Raw genomic sequence first — 19880 nt, forward strand, 5'->3', positions numbered from 1 at the left:
TTGCAGTTTTAATTAAAGGGAAGCAACTCTATTTAGTAGTCATACTTAGCGGTCTAAGACGACTTTAATTGATAATGATGATATATTTACCGGACCCGAGTATCCAACATTATGAATTATCGTTTGGTAACATTTAAAATGAAATATTTGAATAATGTATTAAACCCCAACAGAACTTTATTGGTGGTTATAAACTTTCATGTAAGTAAACTAACACAATTCAAGTGTGGGAAATGTGTTATCTACTAAGGGACGTTACTCCTCACCATTACCGGGACCTCGATAAAGATACCGTAACAAAAATGTCAAACACGTCGAAGTTATCACGTTTTATAGAATTTGGGAGGAAAATTGTCGCCGTTGGGAGAAATTATAGGTTTGTTTTGTTGTCTTTTGCGTGCAACGTATTTGTTAAACCTAATTACTACTGTGACTGCCAATATGATTATGAATATTCCTAACTGGCTACTTTGCAGATCCTTGATGGGGACGAGGTCAGGGGTCTTTCTAAAGCAGACTTGTATGTTTTTGTTTAACCCAAAGCTAAGTAGCTGTTCACTATCACATGAAACTGAATTCTACTTGATGAGGAGTGGGGTGGTCATAAATGAGCACCTCAAGTTGCACAGCTATAGATAGTATTGTAGGGCCAATAATGTAGGCCTATAATAAATATTCGATTATTCGAATACTGGCTTAAAGTTTTTAAAGGCTTATATATCACTTTCTCCACAACCGGGGGGGGGGGGGGAATGGTTAATGTGCACGCACTGTATCATAAAGTCTGTCATTGAGTCGACTGGCGTGGTTTCGAATCCCTGGTTGTACATGACAAGGAGTAGGGTCGCCTGTCCAACCTCGTGGGTTTTCTCCGGGTCCTCCGGTTTCCTCCCACTGCGAAAGACCCCTACGCGCAAGCGAATTATTGAAATAAAATTAAACCATATGTTAGTACCGAAATGACCTAGTTTGTGTCGAGTGGACGTTAACCCACATTTCTCTCTTTCTCTCCACAACCACTTACAAACCATAAATCAGGGCTTCTAAACAAGGCATGATACATGAATGGTATGATAGTTTGGAGTTTAACTTTCAACGCTTTTAATTTCACCCCAACATAGATCAACTTTTCATCCATGAGCATTTCAGTGACAGGATTTGGATACAGAGGTTAAATAGGTTCTACTAGATGCTATAGAAGATAACTGGTATCGGGAAAGGGAAGGGTTCAACGCTAGAAACCAGAAGCACTGGACATGGGTCTAATTTTCTGAATGCACCAAACAGCTAGGAAACAAACTTACGTCGGTTCTGGTCATCTTGTAGTTCACTGTCCTACACTCTAAAGCACAATTCTAGAAATGGTTGATTGAGATCCAACAGATACTAATTTTATTGTGAACTTTGCTTTATTCTTGCATCAATCAGATTTAGCCTGTGCATTGGGAAGGTGAAGGGCTCAACACTAGAACCGTCTCAAAAGCACTGGTTGTGGTTGTAACTTTCTGCATGCACCCAACGAGAATCAAACTGGTATCATGGTTAATCATTTTAAAAAATTATCTACTTCAGTGAGCATGCAGCAGAGCTTGGTAATGCTGTTCCCACAAAACCGATTCTTTTCCTGAAACCAACCTCCTCTTATATAACAGCAGGTAATCCAATAAAGGTAAGTACGGTACCATAGTTTAAACTGTTAGAAGCCCATTGGTTATTTCACGTTTCATGAATTATGAATTAAAGGGAGCGGGGGTTTAAGGTCGAAACTCTCCTGTCAAAATGGAATGGGGTTTAACATCCAACTTTTCTGCACCAATCGAGCTAATAAGTCGGTCATACGCCCTGCACTCTACTATGAGGGGCATTTTGCCCAGACAGCAGTGTTTCTGTCTTTGTCAAATTTCAATAGTTACGCCATGGTTCTTAAAAGTGCTTGCTAAAGTTTACACAAGACCTTGGTTTTTTGTACCATCCAAACGACTAGATACTGTTCCTCCAGTTCCCCATCCTACACCACTTACAAGGGGTAACCATATTAAGCCAGCACCTTACTCCATGAGCAACCATTGTCAAGTAAAATATTGGAAGATATAACATAATAATTCCAGAATAGAATTACATAGAGCTGTAACTTTGTATATAATAAAGGAAGAAAATGAGTGAGTTGTTCATCTTGACACTGAGTTTTACACACCCAGAATTATATTGATTTTCAGATATAACTTCCAGAGTCATTCCCCTTATTTTTATAAAAATCTTTTTGATTGATTAGCTCATAAATGCTTAAAGGACTTAGATGGTGTTGGGTGTATGTTTCATTGCTTGGTAAAATATGTTTTAGTCATCTTTCAAATAAGTTTTTTTCCCTTTTAGATACCAAAAGGCTGTAGTTCACTGCATCATGAAGTAGAATTGGGCATTGTAATTGGTCAACGTGGTGTGGACATTCCAGAAAACAATGCCATGGACTATGTTGGAGGATATATTCTAGCTCTAGATATGACAGCGCGAGATTTTCAAGATGAAGCCAAAAAGAAGGGCCAACCATGGTCCCTAGCAAAAGGATTCGACACGTCATGTCCTGTTAGTGGTTTCATTGAGAAAGAAAAAATTTCAGATCCAGGAAATGTACGATTATGGTTGAAGGTGAATGATGCAGTTAAACAAGATGGAAATACAAAAGATATGATTTTCAATGTTCCGTTTCTAATTAGTTATATCAGTGGCTTTTTTACGTTGGAGCCTGGGGATATCATACTGACAGGCACTCCCTCTGGTGTCAGTCCAGTAGTGGCAGGGGATGTAATTTGTGCAGGCTTAGCTGATGTCACAGAAATAGAGTTTAAAGTTGAGAAGAAATGAAAAGTAACATAATAAATATATGAGACCTAATCAAGGCAGATGATTCTTATAGCAAGAATAGAAGGTTGATTTAAATCCAGATATTAGTGGAAAAAAAGGAAACGGGTGATTTAAAGTCACTGATCGTCATTTACATTTTTTCGAACAATATCTCATTTTTCACAGTTTAATTTGTGCTAAAATGTACTCAAATTGAATAAGAAAACAAAACCAAAATATCAAGGGCAGATTGTTTCCTTGCATTTTGAAAGATTTTGTCCAACAGTTATAGGTTGCTGGCTTGTTTGTTTATATCGTCTGCTTAATGTTGGGAAATTTTCGATTCATAATACTGATTGGAATTGACCTTTTTTTGAAGGAATTGGAAGGAATATTACATTTAGAGATTTACCTTTCACAATACTGTAGTTTGCTAGGGCTTTAAGACAAATTTTAAAATCATTTATAAACAAGAAGATGAGCTTGAATAAAGATCGGTTGATTAAAGGACACAATGATAATTTAATATTGATTTACACATGTGATATTATGTGATGTGTAAAAAAACATTGTGGATTATGGTGTATATGATAAGACACATTTGGTTCTATTTTGATAAATGTTTATATACATGTAAATACAATGTAATGAATCAAATCCTAAAAGAACCAATGTGATGTTTCGGTTTCATAAATTAACCAAAACAAATACCAAAATATTCCACAAAATCATTAAATCTTTATTGGTATCAAGTGTAACAAAATTAGGTTTTTAGCGTGAAACCAAATGCATTGTTGATTGTTATTGTTGATATAGTATATGCTATTCTCAGGTTGATAATGAATAAAAATAATTTTTGTGATAAATATTTGGTAACTGGTGCCCTCCTTGGGCTGTAGTTTAATTACTGCATTTTTAGAGAATATTTTCAAGTCCTACCAGTATGTTTTAACCAACCAGGTGGTATTTTCACAGGTGTGCTAAGGCACATTTGTTATCAAGCATTCTGATCTGGTCGCTATGAGTTCAGAACTCGATAATGTAAGAATGCCCCAATAATGTATAGAAACACATAACTTTTTTAATACCTGGTTAAAATATATAGACATTGTCTATCCCAGTTCACTGATGAAATGTAGCACTATTGTGTATTTCTTGTGCCACTCAATACAAGATGGCATTATTGTCTACTGGTCACAAGCTTCCGTAATGGTTATAAAGGAAACTACAAACACAGATAAAGCAAGGGTTTGGGATAACCTAGTAGTCTAGAGTGCCCCGCTCCGAGCTCTAGCTGGCCGTTACCTCTGACTTACGGTTGTGGTTTCGATCCCTGGCTCAATCATATGTGACTTGGAGACAGGATGGGCGCCTTCTCAACTTCATTGGTTTTCTCCGGGTACATCGGTTTCCTCCCACAGGAAAGGCCCCTGCATGTGCTCTAGGCATAATTGTCCCCCGCCTTTCGAAGAAAGCAGGGGACTATTAAAATGGGTTCGTCCGTCTGTCTGTCTGTCCGTCTGTCCGTCTGTCTGTCCGTCACACTTTTTGGGACACAATAACTCTCTTCCTAATTGAGCTAGAATGTTCAAACTTGGTGTATGTGTTTATTAGGTCAATGCCTTGATGGAGTTCGAAGATGAGCATTTTCCGCTTAGGGTAAGCAGAGATAAGCAATTTGATTGGTTGATGCTTTGGGACACGATAACTCTCTTCCTAATTGGGCTAGAATGTTCAAACTTGGTGTATGTGTTGATTAGGTCAATGCCTTGATGGAGTTCGAAGATGAGCATTTTCCGCTTAGGGTAAGCAGAGATAAGCAATTTGATTGGTTGATGCTTTGGGACACGATAACTTTTAATTGAGCTAGAATGTTCAAACTTAGTGTATGTGTTTATTAGGTCAATGCCTTGATGGAGTTCGAAGATGAGCATTTTCCGCTTAGGGTAAGCAGAGATAAGCAATTTGATTGGTTGATACTTTGGGGCACGATAACTCTCTTCCTAATTGAGCTAGAATGTTCAAACTTGGTGTATGTGTTGATTAGGCCAATGCCTTGATGGAGTTCGAAGATGAGCATTTTCCGCTTAGGGTAAGCAGAGATAAGCAATTTGATTGGTTGATGCTTTGGGACACGATAACTTTAGTTCTAATTAAGTGAGATTGATGAAACTTGGTGTATAGATTTATTATATGAATACCTTAACTAAGTTCGATAATGAACATTTTTTGCTGAGGGTAAGCAGAGTGATAAGCAATTTGATTGGTAGAAACTTTGGAACACAATAACTCTCCTTCTAATTGAGGTAGAATGTTCAAACTTGGCATAGGTGTCTATTAGGTGAATGTTTAAACTTGATGTATATGTAGATGTTCATTAGGTGAATGTCTTGACTGAGTTCAATAATTAACATTTCGAGCTGAAGCTAAGCAGAGCTAATCGATTTCATTTGTCGATGGTTTGGGACAAGATAATCTTGATTCTATCTGATAGAGAGTGATGAAACTTAGTGAAAAAAATAAATGTGCGATTAATTAATATGTGTCATCTATTTATTTTGCAATTTCGGCGGGGGACATCAGCCTCACTGTTGGCTTGTTAAATAATACAAATCGTCTGCGATATCACCATCGGTGGAAGTTGAGGTTAACAACTAATAGAAGAAGAACAGCTGAAGCATTACATATGTATGTTGAAATCTAGAGTCCTAAGTTAACATGACTGTTCAGCCTGACAAGAGTCAATGTTATCCACTAGTTCAAACCGGCTACCATAGTTTGAAAACAAATTCTAAGACTACTGCTCCCTTGACCACCTTGTTACAAAACTGGTAAAATAGTACAATTTACATAGTTCACAGCTATTCCATCCTTGGTTTCTCCAGTGGCATTGTTCCATTTTACTCAACTAACCCCTGGGTCCATCCATGGGGAATTCAAAGGGTTGACAGGTTTGCAATATTAAGTTTTTATCTGTTCACTTTGTGAGAAGCATAATTCATGTATACATATGTCTAATTATGTAATTTACTGAATTAGAGATCTAAAGTATTTATTCTGAAGGGGGTTTGGATGTCTGAATGGTTAGCGTGTGCGCACTGTATCATAAAGTCATTAAGTCAACTGGTGTGGTTTCGAATCCCCGGTTGTACGTGACAAGGAGTAGGGTCGCCTGTCCAACCTCGTGGGTTTTCTCTGGGTCCTCTCACTGCTAAAGACCCCTACACACAAGCGAATTATTGAAATAAAATTAAACCATATGTTGGTCCCGAAATGACATAGTTTGTGTCGAGTGGACATTAAACCCCATTTCTCTCTCTCTATTTATTCTGACAATCATCTACATTCTCTAATAATGCAGTGATAATGTCGCACATGGGCAGCTATAAGGAGGGAAAGAATGTAAATACAATACATTGTTGCTTATTTTGAGACTAACATACAGTTATATTTTATATGGTCACTGTGCTCAATGCTAGACAATACTTATTACTTTGGTTGGAAAAGGACTTGCGCCCCATGTAATTTAAAGTTAATGCTGCCATCTTTGCTACTGGTCACTATGGTCTCAAGGTTAAATTCTAGACTATGGGATCTGTTGACATGAGATATATAAACAACAATCGTCGATTGAGATGCATGTATCCAAATACTTTAATGCAAGATTGTCATAATTTACAATCATTTTCAGATAAATTAATTAATCAATTTGACAAAAACCAATTTACATCATAAATAATAATTATGATGTTTCATTTAAAGACAACCTTATTTTTCCCCATCAATACTTGCATATAATGAACTGCTTTCAAGAATTTACCTGGAAAACTGACAATTACTATTTCCCTTATTGTCTGAATATATTGCAAGTGGGAAATATATCGTAAATATATTTACTTGTAGCACTATCAGGAATTTTAAATTTTGATTTTTAAATCTTTACTTGTATAGTAAGAACTATTAACTAAGATCAAGTAGATGTTCGAAATTTTCGAACAAAAGATACAAGTGTAAACTAAGTTACTTTACACAAATTGTGCATATTTAAATATTCAATCAGATTTGCGCGAAATAAAGAGTTCAAAAACACCAATCTTTATAATTTAAATTCATTCGCATAAATTCAGAAATTCCAATTGTATAAATTGAGCAAAAGTGAGTTTGATGCAAACTCATTCTTTTGTCTTCTACTTGCCATACTGATACATAAACTCACAATAATAACAATTCTTAGTTTTGCCTTCAAATTTCCATAAAAATATCGAAGTTTGAATTCACAACTAAAACTTATTACCAAATACACCAGTTTCATAAATATCACTAAAAGGACATATTGTTTTAGGTAAATGTCTCCAGTTTTCATTAACTGGTTTCGGGAGTTAAGTGATCACATATCTATAAATGTACAATATTTAACTTGAAATATTTAACATATTCTTTCTGAGGTAAAATTTTAATATGAACAGGCTATATCTTCTCTTAACAGATTACAAACACTCCAATAAATCCGGTCAGATTTTCTAAACATTGAATGAACTGGGAGACAAATCACGAAGATTCGCCAGTTTATGGAGTCTACATGTATATTGTTGATATGTTATTTTGAGACCAACATGGTGTTTTTCTTACAGGAATGCAATGGAAAATTTTATCAAGAAATCAATCTCTTCACACATTCACAGACTTTATGCATTCTACTAATGTCTACATTGGGCACATCAAAAAGAAATAAAAAGGTGTTTAACATCTGACTTTTCTGCATGGACTGGGCTTATGAAGACAAGTATATGCCATGTAATGTGTTACAAGGGAAATTTTCTTCTGACAGCGGCACTTATTTTGATAACACCGGTACCACCTGTTTAGTAAGCCAACATCATAAAGAATAAATACCAAATCTGAGAGAATCAATTGGAGTGTTTGTGGTAGAGAATAAATTAAAGTCTTATCTTCTAGACTAGTAATACAATACAATTTCACTGAAAAAATACCGTGAGATAAAACAATCATATCTCAAACATTATCAAGCATATAATTTATAAATATTTCTTCTGAGAAAACAAGTCAATTCTTATGTCAATAAAATTTTTACATGAAAAAGATAACACAAAATATACAAGGAATCCGTTTCTTTTCATGAGAACGAGTTCATAAATTATCCCTGTTATTTTTACAAGCCAGTTTGATTTGATAGCTTTCTAGGAAAGGTTCTTTGAATTTTATATAAAAGTTCAATGTGCTTAAACGCAAGCATTTCTTCCGAATTATACCCTACAATTAGTGATAAGACTATAGAATTTTATAGGAAATATTTTATACCCTAAGAGAAAGACTGACCTCAATAAATTCTGTTACCGTTGTATACCGTAATTTGTATAATTTATTTAGGGCATATCTACATGCAAATATATCGACAAAACACTTTTGTGGGGTATAATTCAGAATTTTTTCCAAGGGGTTTCACCCCAGACCAAAAAAAATAAAAAAAATTCACAGATTCTACATTTTATCCATGAAGTTTTTTTTTCAAAAATTTGAAAGCAATAACTTGTATGGAACAGTTTCTAACATGGTTATCAGTCACTTCCACTTCTTTAGTCCAGAATAAAATGATCCACTTTATGCTGCATTAATTTAATAATCATCAATATCAAAGTCATCGTATTCTTGTAAGTCAGGATTCAGTATTTGGAAATCCACTTGATATCGTAATATACCTGGAAAATAGTAAAACTTATATTATTAGCCATTCAGCACATGGGACGAGAAATCAAATGAAATTGGGTTTAATATCCTACTTTTCTGCTCCGACTTGGCTAATGAGGACACGCATGCGCCATACAGTGTGCTATGAGTGAAATTTTGCCTGGATAGCGATGCAATAGCCTACTCTCATATTGAATTCCAACTGCCAAGGGATCTTTACCGTGCATGCCAATGTGTACATGGGACCTCGGTTTTCCGTTCCATCCAAACAACTACACGTTGTCCCTTGCCAAGCCCTGAGTCCTGCACCACTGACAAGGAGGAACCATGCTGGAAAAATACTGATTAACTTTCTTAGCCAAAGCAGGGATCAAAGACGGGACCTCCAGCTTAGCGAACTAACGTCTCACACACCAAGCCACCCAGAAATAAATGGGTTTAACGTCACGCTATTCTACACCAACAGGGAAATTGAAGCTAGGCTTACAACATTTAGTATGCTACGATGGAAATTTTGTCTAGACAGTGATTTTGCCGCATACTCTTCACCAAGGGTCTTTTACCTGCACATGGGTCCAATCAAAACCAGTATTTTACATGTCAAAATATTTTGAATGACATGTCCGTGAAAATAAGATGCAAACCATTTATTTAAAAATTTTGCTCAGATCTAAGTGATTGAAATCATTCCTTTTTCATTGGATTGACAGATCTAAAAATCATCACAGCAATTTTCAGGGCTTGCCACAAAGTAAGCAAGCTTAGTTTGCCATGTCCCCAACCCACTATCAGGGTTAGCCATGTTTTACCCTAATACTTTCTCCAGCAGTCAACTTATTGTTTTTGATATATTTTGTTGATCTTGGAGGATTCAAAATAATTTTTCCAAAGAATATAATTCTTATCACTATCAAAGTATTTTAAATTGTGTTTAAAGGTTAAATTCTATGACTGGTAATTTCTCCGGCTGGTCAATTTCACTTCCAGTTAGTTGAGACTGGCAAACTGAACCGAGAGTTCTGATTGGAAGCAAACAACAAATCATAATGCATCCGGTCAATTTAATATGCACGGATGGTGTAGATTTTCAGCTTACTCAACTACTCCGGTCCCTGGTTTTAAATGGAATACTAAATCTAAGATAAGATTATGTTGACCTACCTCCTATACCACCAAAACCTCGAACAAACTGAGCTCCTTCCTGGGATTTATCTGTAATAATTTCTAATGTGGCACCTGTTAATCATAAAACATTGTGGTTTAATAATCACACTATATATAACATCAAAGTCAATCAGGCCTTTACTCTGCCAAGTATGGAAATGGAAATGCTTTTCTGAATCGACTGGGCTAATGAACACGTAAACGTCATGCAGTGTGCCCCGAGGGAAATTTTGCCCTGGCAGTGGCACCACGCCTTACTCTTTATTTTGAATTCAAACTGTCAATTGTTCTTTTACGAGCATGCCAATGTGTTCAAGAGATCTCGTTTTTTTTGTACCATCCAAACGAGTATACACTGCCACTTGCCGGGTCATTTGTCCTACACCACTGATGAGGAGGAACCAAGTCAGAAAAGCCAAATGAACTTTCTTGTCTTGGCTAACACCCAGATTCTTTTGATCAAGACATAAATTAAGTAGACTAACTGTAGCATTCAAAGTTTGCTCAGATTAAATAAAAGTTTGAAATCATGTTATATCATTGGATTGACAGAACATAGAATCATCACAGCAAACAATAAAAAGATCAAGATTTCTGGCCAACATGTTGCAGCGCAAATAATATAAGTGAAAAGTTTTCCCCATCACAAACTTGTTTACGTACTGAAGATGAACGTCCAGACAAAATGTTGAGCACGCACAATACGAGCATGTGGTACTCCAATCTTCACTTATTTATGCCAGGAGCATGTACCTGTTTCAAATTACCCTCATACAGTTCATGCAGAGTGAAGGCTAGATCGTACTGTTAAGAGAAAGATGGAAGCACCTTCCACAATGAAATCATCCAAGTTTACGACAACATATTTTCATTTTATAAATGGTCTTGTTGGCTGAACCCAGTTGATATTGAACAAATGGCCATGGTATAGAATGGTTGGTTTCTCACTATGTACAGAGTGAAAGTGGTTTTAGACAAATTAACCCAATCTCATTATCTCTCCTCTATGATTAAAGACTATGGGGGTTCTTGATTGTCAGTCCGGATCGTCCCGAATTGACAGAATTGCAATCAAGTGATACAGAATTCAGTCTTGTCACAGTTCTGCCAGTCCTGAATATTGAGGTGGTGTGAGTAGAATCGTGACATATTTTTTAGTAAAAAATATGTTTCAGCTGCCATGATTGGTTGAGATATTTTTTATGCAGTTGTACTCAGAAATTCACCTTTTCACTCGATTTACACTATTTTCGGAATTGAGAGAATTTAATCCAAAAGTATTTGTATAAATAGCTTTATTATCATGGAAAACAGTTTTCAGTTTAAAATTGCCTAGACCAGTTTCAAGAATATAAATATTAAATTTGTATTTATTTATAAGGCCACACAAAATAAATGTCTTGTTTCTCGGGCAACTGACAGCTGAAACTGTAGGGAGGGAGGGCGGTTTCTTTTTTTTTTTTACTCATTGATGGTGCAAAATAAAATTTGGCTATTGCTGAAAATTGTTGGGGCGGGAGGGCGGTCTTTCTTTTTTTTTTTTTTTAAATGAGAAAGTCATTACTTGTTTACGTTTTTGCTTTCCGTTATATTCAACTTTATTGTACATACTTAAAACATAAACCCAAAATCAAGTCTACTAAAACACTGAGACTGAACACTGACTGAAAGGAAAATAATTTTCCATATTTAATTCACATAATTGAAATTGGTTTAAAATAAAATTCCATACGACTATGTAATAGCCCTCCATAAAGACAACAATATTTTTAAAAACTAAGCCTCTTTCACCAGGTGTATCAAAAATAATAATCATGGTAAACAGTATTTAAAACTAAATCTAGTATCGCCGGTTTATTTATAATTATTTACCGAATTCCAACCAATGCATGTCACACCGTGTCATCGGTATTGGAGATTGCCGGAAATACTGTTTCTTGGGATATTCGGTGTGTTTCTCAGGATATTCGGTGTTCTATCCGGTGTTTATATTGAATGACTATTTAAATCTAACTAACAACTGGTCAGTAAAACCATCAAATCGGTAATCCAATTATTATTTTCCGGATTATCGAAACTACCGTAAATGTGCTAATAATGACCCAGATTCTAAGGTATGCATTATGACGACTATCGTCATCGTATCGTATTCTTAGCTATAATTAATTAACCTGTTCTACGGTTCATTATTTTATCAATAGGATTTTCCAAACAAGGACCGACTGAAGCCGGCAATAATGAGCCGATTACGATCGAATGATTGAAATATTGTCGCCAATGACTTTTAACACGAATCAAATTCTAGTTTATCAGGGGAGGTAATTAATATCACGTGATACAAAATGGAGGTTCTTTCGATATCAATAAAAAAGGCAAATCTGCCAAACTTCGCCATTGTTCGGATAAAAAAGACAGCATGTTCATCTGAATCAGTTTTAATACATTTGAATAGATATACATGTATGGCGGATGTAGGTACATGCGGGATATTTTTTTTACGACTTGCTTGTCGATGTGCGGGCGGGCGTTACATATTTATTTTTTTTCATCAAGACTAATAAATAGACTGCACGCGCAACCAATTTTGCGTGCGGGCGGTGCCCGAGAAACAAGTTATTTTATTTGTGTTGCCTAATGTTAAGTTAAATCTAAAAACAAGTCTTAAAAAAGACCAGCATATTCTCTTAGATTCATCTTAATTAATATTTGCCCTGTTTGACGCTGAGGAAACAATTATAATTTCACCAGTAACACAAAGGCATCTTAATATCTCTAATACAGATTGTACCATTTGACAAAATAATTTTCCAGGTTTTCTGTATTTTTTTTTTCCAGTGAATCTGCAATCTTTCAAACCTGTAGGTCTAGAAATTATGATATGAATTACACCTACCAAAATTTTTATAATTATTTGCAAACCATTCTAGTAACGAAACTTGTTCTACCATTTCCATTTCAACTCCAGTCTAAAAAAACCCAACCAACACAGATACAAAATATACTAATATAACATTTATTGTTTATTTAAAGGAGCTAAATCGCTAATATTTGGGACCTAGAAATTGACTCATATGGTTCGCAACGCATAATAATGTATTATGAATGTATATAAACTGATTTACATTCAATCGTTTCTGTTTTAACTGTAATTTCTAATCAGTTATATTCGGCGGAATACGCCAGAAGTCTCAATCGAATAAGAATCTCTAGCGCTTGGTTATTCCATTCTACATCGATATTTTTTATTGGGCATGCTCTCCAGATAAGCAATGGCATCACCGTTCGACATGACTTGTGGAATATGTCTAGCTTCGTTCTTCTTGTCCCTTGTTACAAATGGCGTTGAAACGGCATTATGGTACACGATTCGTGTACCAATGATAAAATGTTTATTTTGTCTTAAATAATGAATATCAGAAGCCCATCTTTTCCCGGATAGACCACAACATCAGTGTTGATTTAAATTGACAAAAAATTCGTGTTTTCCAAGTCGAAGACTTTGAATGATATTGAGTTAGAGACTTAGCTACTTTAAGCTTACATTATTTAAGAGAGAAAAACTTCCTGTTTTGAATATAGAGAACACTTCCTGTTAGAGAACCCAAAGACAAATTAGTGAGGTTGAAAATGAAAAGAAATGGGGTTTATACCTGCAGTTACAAATACATAAAACATATGATGGACTTGATAATTAATTTAGAGAATAACTTACATCTTTGTCTGTGAAATTTGTTTTATCGGATTCTTGATCGGGTTGTAAAAATAAGATGCGATTTTCTGAAAAGAAATAATGTAATAAATATATTATACATGTAATAATGAAATAAAAGACAGCCTGAACAAAGACATGCTGCTCAGTGGAAATGAAATGAAATGAAATGAGGTTTAACGTCCTACTGTTTTGCTCCGAACTGGGCTAATGAAGACAGGCATACGCCATACAGTGTGCTATGAGGGAAATTTTGCCCGAACAGCGGCACTTCGGCCTACTCTTATATCGAATTCCAACTGTCAAGGGATCTTTTACGTGCACGCCAATGAGTACACGGGACCTCGGTTTTTCATCCCATCCGAACGACTAGACAGCTGTCCTTGTCAGCCCCTCCGCCCTGCATCACTGACAAGGGAGAACCACGCCGGAAAATCGGGATGAACTTTCTCGGCCAATGCAGGGATCGAACACCCGACCTCCAGGCTAGCGAGCCAGCGCCCTACCCACTTAGCCACCGTGATCCCCTGCTCAGTGGAATTAAGTATAAATATTCATAAATACACACATAATTTCTGACATTCAACACACATTTTAGTACACTATAGCTGAATGTTTGCATGTATAAAACTGATGCCCAGCTACTTCAAGGAGATTGCCATGGGTATAGCCTAGAGCAAGGGCATGGATTTGTCATAATTTGGGGGGGTGGGGGTGGGGAGGCAGACGAACCCTGGAACCTGGAACATTTCATACCAAACGAAATAAATAATTACGAACAGTTTACTGTACCAGTGTTATTTCGATGAAGACTGTAACTAGGGGTAATATAAAAATATGGAAAAATTGACTATCTACATCAAAACAGCATAAATATCAATTGTTCGTGAAGTTAAGTGAATCGTCCAAAGATGTTCGTTCTACGATCAGGACTGTTCTCTTTGAATATCTTGGCGACATGAAGGGGATCATTATGCACCGCACACACCATCAAGTGATTCATTCGGTTTTGCGTCATGGAGTTGCGCAGCCAAGTTTTGATACGGCGCAGAGTGCTGAAGGATTGCTCGACTGAGCAGGAACAAGCAGGGTTCAGCCGTGTGAGATGAGAAGAGCTTCGACAGAAGGGAACATCTGCCTCACTTCAGGTGACATAATGAGGAACGCTTCGGGCACAAGTGAAATAGATTTGGCCGAAAACTGGCGCTTGAAGAATAGCAGTTCTTGTTCCAAGCTCACCATCATGTGGATATAAACCTGAAAATCTGTTCTTACGATCAGTGGGGGGGACCAGAGACCTATTCGCCAGCCCCCCCCCCCTCCAATTCTAAGGGGGGGGGGGGGCTGGCCCCCATCCCCCGCTAAATCCATGCCCATGGTCTAGAGAAAACATAAATTTGTAAACCTACCTTCTGTGGAGTGATCTCGTACAACAAATCGTGTAATATTAAGGTTTTCCCACACTATAAGGGTATCAACAGCTCCCATTTCTAGCGCTCGTAACGTATCCTCTACACCAAAACAATATTTGCCAGTATCTTGAGAAATTTCATCGAAATAACGACCTGAAATAATAACAAAATCAAAATATTATTTAGATGAAGTAGACAAATAGCAATAGTTTGAACCTAGTCTTCAAGTATCGAGAACCACGAGTTTGTTACTGAGGCTCAAATTAAAATTTCTTTCAAAAATTGTTATCATAATATACCAGTATCTATTACTGTACTAACCAGTGAAGAAATTGAAATGAAATGGGGTTTAATGTCGTTCTTTTCTACACTAATGATGACTAATATACAGTCTCTGCAATGTGCTTTGGGGAAATTCTGCCCGCATAATGATAACAAGGCCTACTCTTTATTTCAGTTGTCAGGGAATCTTTAACATGCTGTCAACAGTATACAAGGAATGTCGGTTTTTATTTCCATCTGAAAGACTAACTTGATACAAGTGTGTCTATTTTAACATGTCCATTATGGATGACACGTGTTGGTGTAAAACATTTATTTAACAATTTTGCTCAGATCTAAGTGATTGAAATCATTCCTTTTTCATTGGATTGACAGATCGAAAAATCATCACAGCAATTTTTAGGGCTTGCTACCATGAAAACCCTTGACTGGAATATTCTGAGGAATTATCTTCACTGTGATTGTACCTAGTTAGTACATACTGTTTATAGATCCAGTGCCTTACTCACCAAGCCACTGTGTAACGAAGTACAGACTCTGTATCATTATTTTTCTTTACTTACCTATTAATTTCTTTTCTTGTATAAATTTAACATTTGCTAAGGAATCAGCAGCTAATTCTATGGCTTGATTAAAACCATTTTCACCACCATATGATACATCTACAATCTTTAATATCTTAGCTTGTAACCGCTACAAATTAATACAAAACAACATTGGATTAAAGACTCTGGTCATCAACATCATCATCATCATCATCATCATGTGTCATTTTGAATCTAATACAAACTATAATTTTGTGAAAATTGACACTCTAAAAGGAATATCAGTCCAAAAATGGTTCTATTTTGTTCAGTATTTACAAATATGTGCAGAATTGAAAATCTGGCAACATACTGCATCAATATAATAGACCTAGTGTTGGGTAAAATATTTTGATGTTGTCAAAAATGTTCCAAATTGAGCCCTGCAGCTCCTAAACAGGCCCTACTCACAAGTACAAAGAAATCTGTGAATAATCTTTGTTCATTTATCAGGTAGAGAATTCTAGACGATTTCAGCCCAGAAATATTGATTAATATTATAATATTGACCATACCTGATCAAACATGTCTGATTGACTGAGTTCGGTTTTGAAATCAGCAGAACCAGCGAGTACAAGTCCTGCTACATTAGGTTTATCATTTGTTATAAAGAGTTGAACAGCTACTTCTGCTACTTTACGTACGTAGTTGTGACGTTTTTCCATTCTGAGACGAGCAAAACGCAAAGCTGACTGACCTCCTCTGCCTGAAAGAGAGAAGTTTGATAAATATATGAGAAAAGTCAGAAAACACACACACCAGTAGTGTGACTGAGGTCCCCCGTCTCCATTCCAACTTAATGGATGGCAAGCATTACATACTTACACATTTATCTTTTTATAAAGCATCAACATGAGTAAAAGAGATGCTTATTAAGGAACTTAGTCAATTTATGATGCAATGAAACAAGACACCACTTTCATCACTCTTATGATTGAACATTCTACCTGAATTAGAAGCAGTTATTGTACTCCATAAAGTGTAACTGACAGATGAACTCATTATAACAAACAAACCTTTGGATGTATTATTACTATACATTGTTTCCATACTTGATCGTACATGATGTTGGAAATGTACAGTAGATAGAGTCATCCATGTGGTTGCATTTTCAATGCCATGAACGAAGCTATATGTACTTTTGATGTATTTATGTTAGGAGTACATAAAACAAAGAAATATTGAAGACAGTTATTTGCTTTATGGTCAAGATGAATGTTACAATAACAGTGTCATGTTAGATGTTAAGTTTTTGTGACTAAAATCTAAGCATTAAGCTTCATACCGTGTTTCTTTGGTAGATCAACTGTAAATTTGTGTAGGATTTCTCTTGTATTACCAGATAAGGTACCAAATAATGCCCCATTACCATCCATGATAATAAATCCAAACTTATTGTCGTCTGCTAATAAAGCGGTCAAGGCCTGAAAAAACAAAATGTTGATAAACTTTCAAACTTGACCACCAGCATGTCATTCTTGTGTCTTCCATTAGAGGAATAGCAACATATGTCAAATGAATACTCTTGTCTAAGGTGCAGAGCATACACAAGATTCCAGAAAGGACAATGACTCTTGAAATTATTAGTACAAATTGCTCAATTTCAATAGGATTCTTCATCTCACTGATACCACAGTTTTAAAAAGATGAGAAGTCTGTAAAAAATAATTGTGGATACCAGAGTAACTGATGGGGGTGACAGCATATGAAAAGTGAACTGAAATTCTATCTCAAATTTCATCTGTTATGAACTGTGACTTTTGGTCTTGTCCCTGTAAAGTAAAGAATTTTTATTAATGGTCCTGTAAAGACAAAGCAAGTTTTACCTCTGTATGGAATTTATTGTCACATAAATAAAGTGAGGTGTTGATTGGGCGGAAAGGTTCAAAATCTATGTTCACTTTCTTTTCTTTCCCTTCTTCTGTTATAATTGTTCCACAATAAATAACTAACCCATTAGCAGGTACTGGAATTAAATAAATACATAATTTTTGGTTAGTAAAATAAAATGCAATCGAGTTTAATATGTTTTCTGCACCAACCGTGTTAATAAGATGGAATACAGCATATATGTCATGTGGTGAGCTAGGACTTTGAGTTAATTCTAAACTCTAAGACTACTCATATTTTTATTTCCAACTGCCAGGGAATCAATAAGATGATGGTAATGGTATACAAGGGAATTAAATAATGATAGATTGACAGGCAAAAAACCCCCACCAACAGCGGTTAAGTTGTAAGTGACTAAGATTCTAGAACATAACTGAATCATCAAGGGCAATAATTCTAGGATTATCAGATATTATTCATCAGAATGATTAAAACAAAGAACATAAATTTAAAGTACATAATATTATTAATATGACAACATATGTGTAAAAATGTAGAGTGTAACGTTTCATTCTTTAAGGCACTTTTTAAATTTTATTTTCAGTAAAGTGCTTGTTGTCAATGAATAAATGAATGAAAATGAGGTTTAACATCCCACTTTTCTACACCACCTACTACTATGCTAATGTAGATGGGCATATGCTATACAGTGTGCTATGAGGGAAATTTTGCTTGGACAGCAATTGAATTTCAGGGCCTTGATTTATACCCCATCCGAACGCTTAGGTGCTGGTCCTTGCGAGGTCCCCTGCCCTGCATCAACAACAATGGGCAACCATGCCAGAAAATCCTGAAGAACATACACGGCCAACAACACTGGGATCAAACAAGGGACATTCAGTTTATTGAGCCACTATGGCTCTTTGTAAATGAATTATTAATTATGAGTCGTTAACCCTAACAATGACAATAGGCTATAATAAACCAAATTCACAGATTGGATGAAAACAAGGCCTTCATTACTTAATGCTTATGTAAAAGTACTTGATACACTTTCACATTAAAAATTCATGATATTTCTTCATGATTGTGAGACTGTAGATATATTATACCCTCTGAACCTAACATTTGTAAATAAAATAATCAATATGCTACATATATCAACTCTTGATACTAGGTCAATAACACTAACTCACAACATTGTGAATTTCGAAGGCATTTCGAAGACATGTGCCATCAGAACTACACTTTATCGGTAGATCACTTGGCTAAAATGCTCTGCCTCTTAATTTTCACACGCAAAACAACACCAGCCATTATTCAAGCAATTTTTAAGGATTTTTTCACCTTTATTATAAAGCTTAAGTCTCTGTTGTACTGATGTGATTGCTCCTAAAACAGAAAGTCGATTCACTCGACTTTTGATATTTGATGCTGTTCCGTATTCATCTGCCAACATTTTATTTACACGCGATACTTGATCCTTTGGAGGAATAATAAGCGAAATCATGCTTGTTCCATTACTGAAAAAGACAAAAACATAAAACTTTATAATTAAATCCAGAAAATTACAAGCACATAATAATATAGACATATACTTAATTTATTGTCTGAGTAATTATATTGTATTACCCAACCAATACCAAAGTAGGTTGGCTATCATTTCATTAATGAAATCAATTTAACTTTAACCAGACACCTAAACAATGTGTTTTTGGTTTTTATCAAAATGTTAAGATAAAGATCAGAGAAATATGTTTTGTTGTGAGATTTACAGACATTCCTGATCAAATTTGATTTTCAATAATAACTTCCTGAACGATCCATTTTTTTAGGCGGATCATAGCCAGACGAGACAGTTGTTTTACTCACCCTCTTGCTGCTTCTAAACTCTTGATGAGTTTTTTTATTTTCCACATTTCAACATTTCGATCGGCGCTGGTTTCGCCTTCTGTACCGTTCGAGGCCATTTTTACAGTTTTTTCTTAGAAACAAATACTTGAACACTTGTTTCCAAGCAACACGTAGTTTTGATAAATTTTCACACTTTTAAGGTTTTTTTTAGGCAGTTTCAACTGGCCCAGTCGTAATACCTTGTGCGACCGTATGGCCCAACAAATTTTGATATTTTCGACCTTTCTGTGGCTATGTAATACAAAATCTATCCGCAAATTCAAGGATAGATGTTTAGTTTTCCTTACAGTCACATGTGTAATGATTAAAAATACACTAGTAAACACAAAAAATCTTTCTCAAAGATTGTGCAATGTCCAGCTTCTTCTTTTTACAACGCCATGTGAATTACTTCTGACGTCACACGAGCCTGTCACGATCAAAAGATTTTGTGTTCTC

The 19880-nt window shown here is 35.7% G+C and overlaps 2 protein-coding genes across 2 annotated transcripts; one reads left to right on the plus strand and one right to left on the minus strand.

The window, feature by feature from the left end:
* The first annotated feature begins 219 nt into the window (after positions 1-219).
* Positions 220-3693, plus strand: LOC126815475 (acylpyruvase FAHD1, mitochondrial). The gene is made up of 3 exons (XM_050541135.2): positions 220-376; positions 1573-1669; positions 2374-3693. Exons 1-3 carry the CDS (start codon positions 234-236, stop codon positions 2860-2862), a joined length of 729 nt encoding a protein of 242 aa, XP_050397092.1. The 5' UTR covers positions 220-233; the 3' UTR covers positions 2863-3693.
* A 2778-nt stretch (positions 3694-6471) lies between these two features.
* Positions 6472-19844, minus strand: LOC126814323 (eukaryotic peptide chain release factor subunit 1). Its single transcript, XM_050539413.2, has 11 exons — positions 19401-19844; positions 18876-19051; positions 17525-17664; positions 16984-17122; positions 16214-16404; positions 15678-15807; positions 14830-14985; positions 13424-13488; positions 12605-12677; positions 9709-9783; positions 6472-8558 (listed from the first exon to the last, which is right to left on the minus strand). Exons 1-11 carry the CDS (start codon positions 19496-19498, stop codon positions 8476-8478), a joined length of 1326 nt encoding a protein of 441 aa, XP_050395370.1. The 5' UTR covers positions 19499-19844; the 3' UTR covers positions 6472-8475.
* Positions 19845-19880: the final 36 nt, after the last annotated feature.

Source organism: Patella vulgata, chromosome 3 (assembly GCF_932274485.2).
Source record: "Patella vulgata chromosome 3, xgPatVulg1.2, whole genome shotgun sequence".
Taxonomy (NCBI): Eukaryota; Metazoa; Mollusca; class Gastropoda; family Patellidae; genus Patella; species Patella vulgata.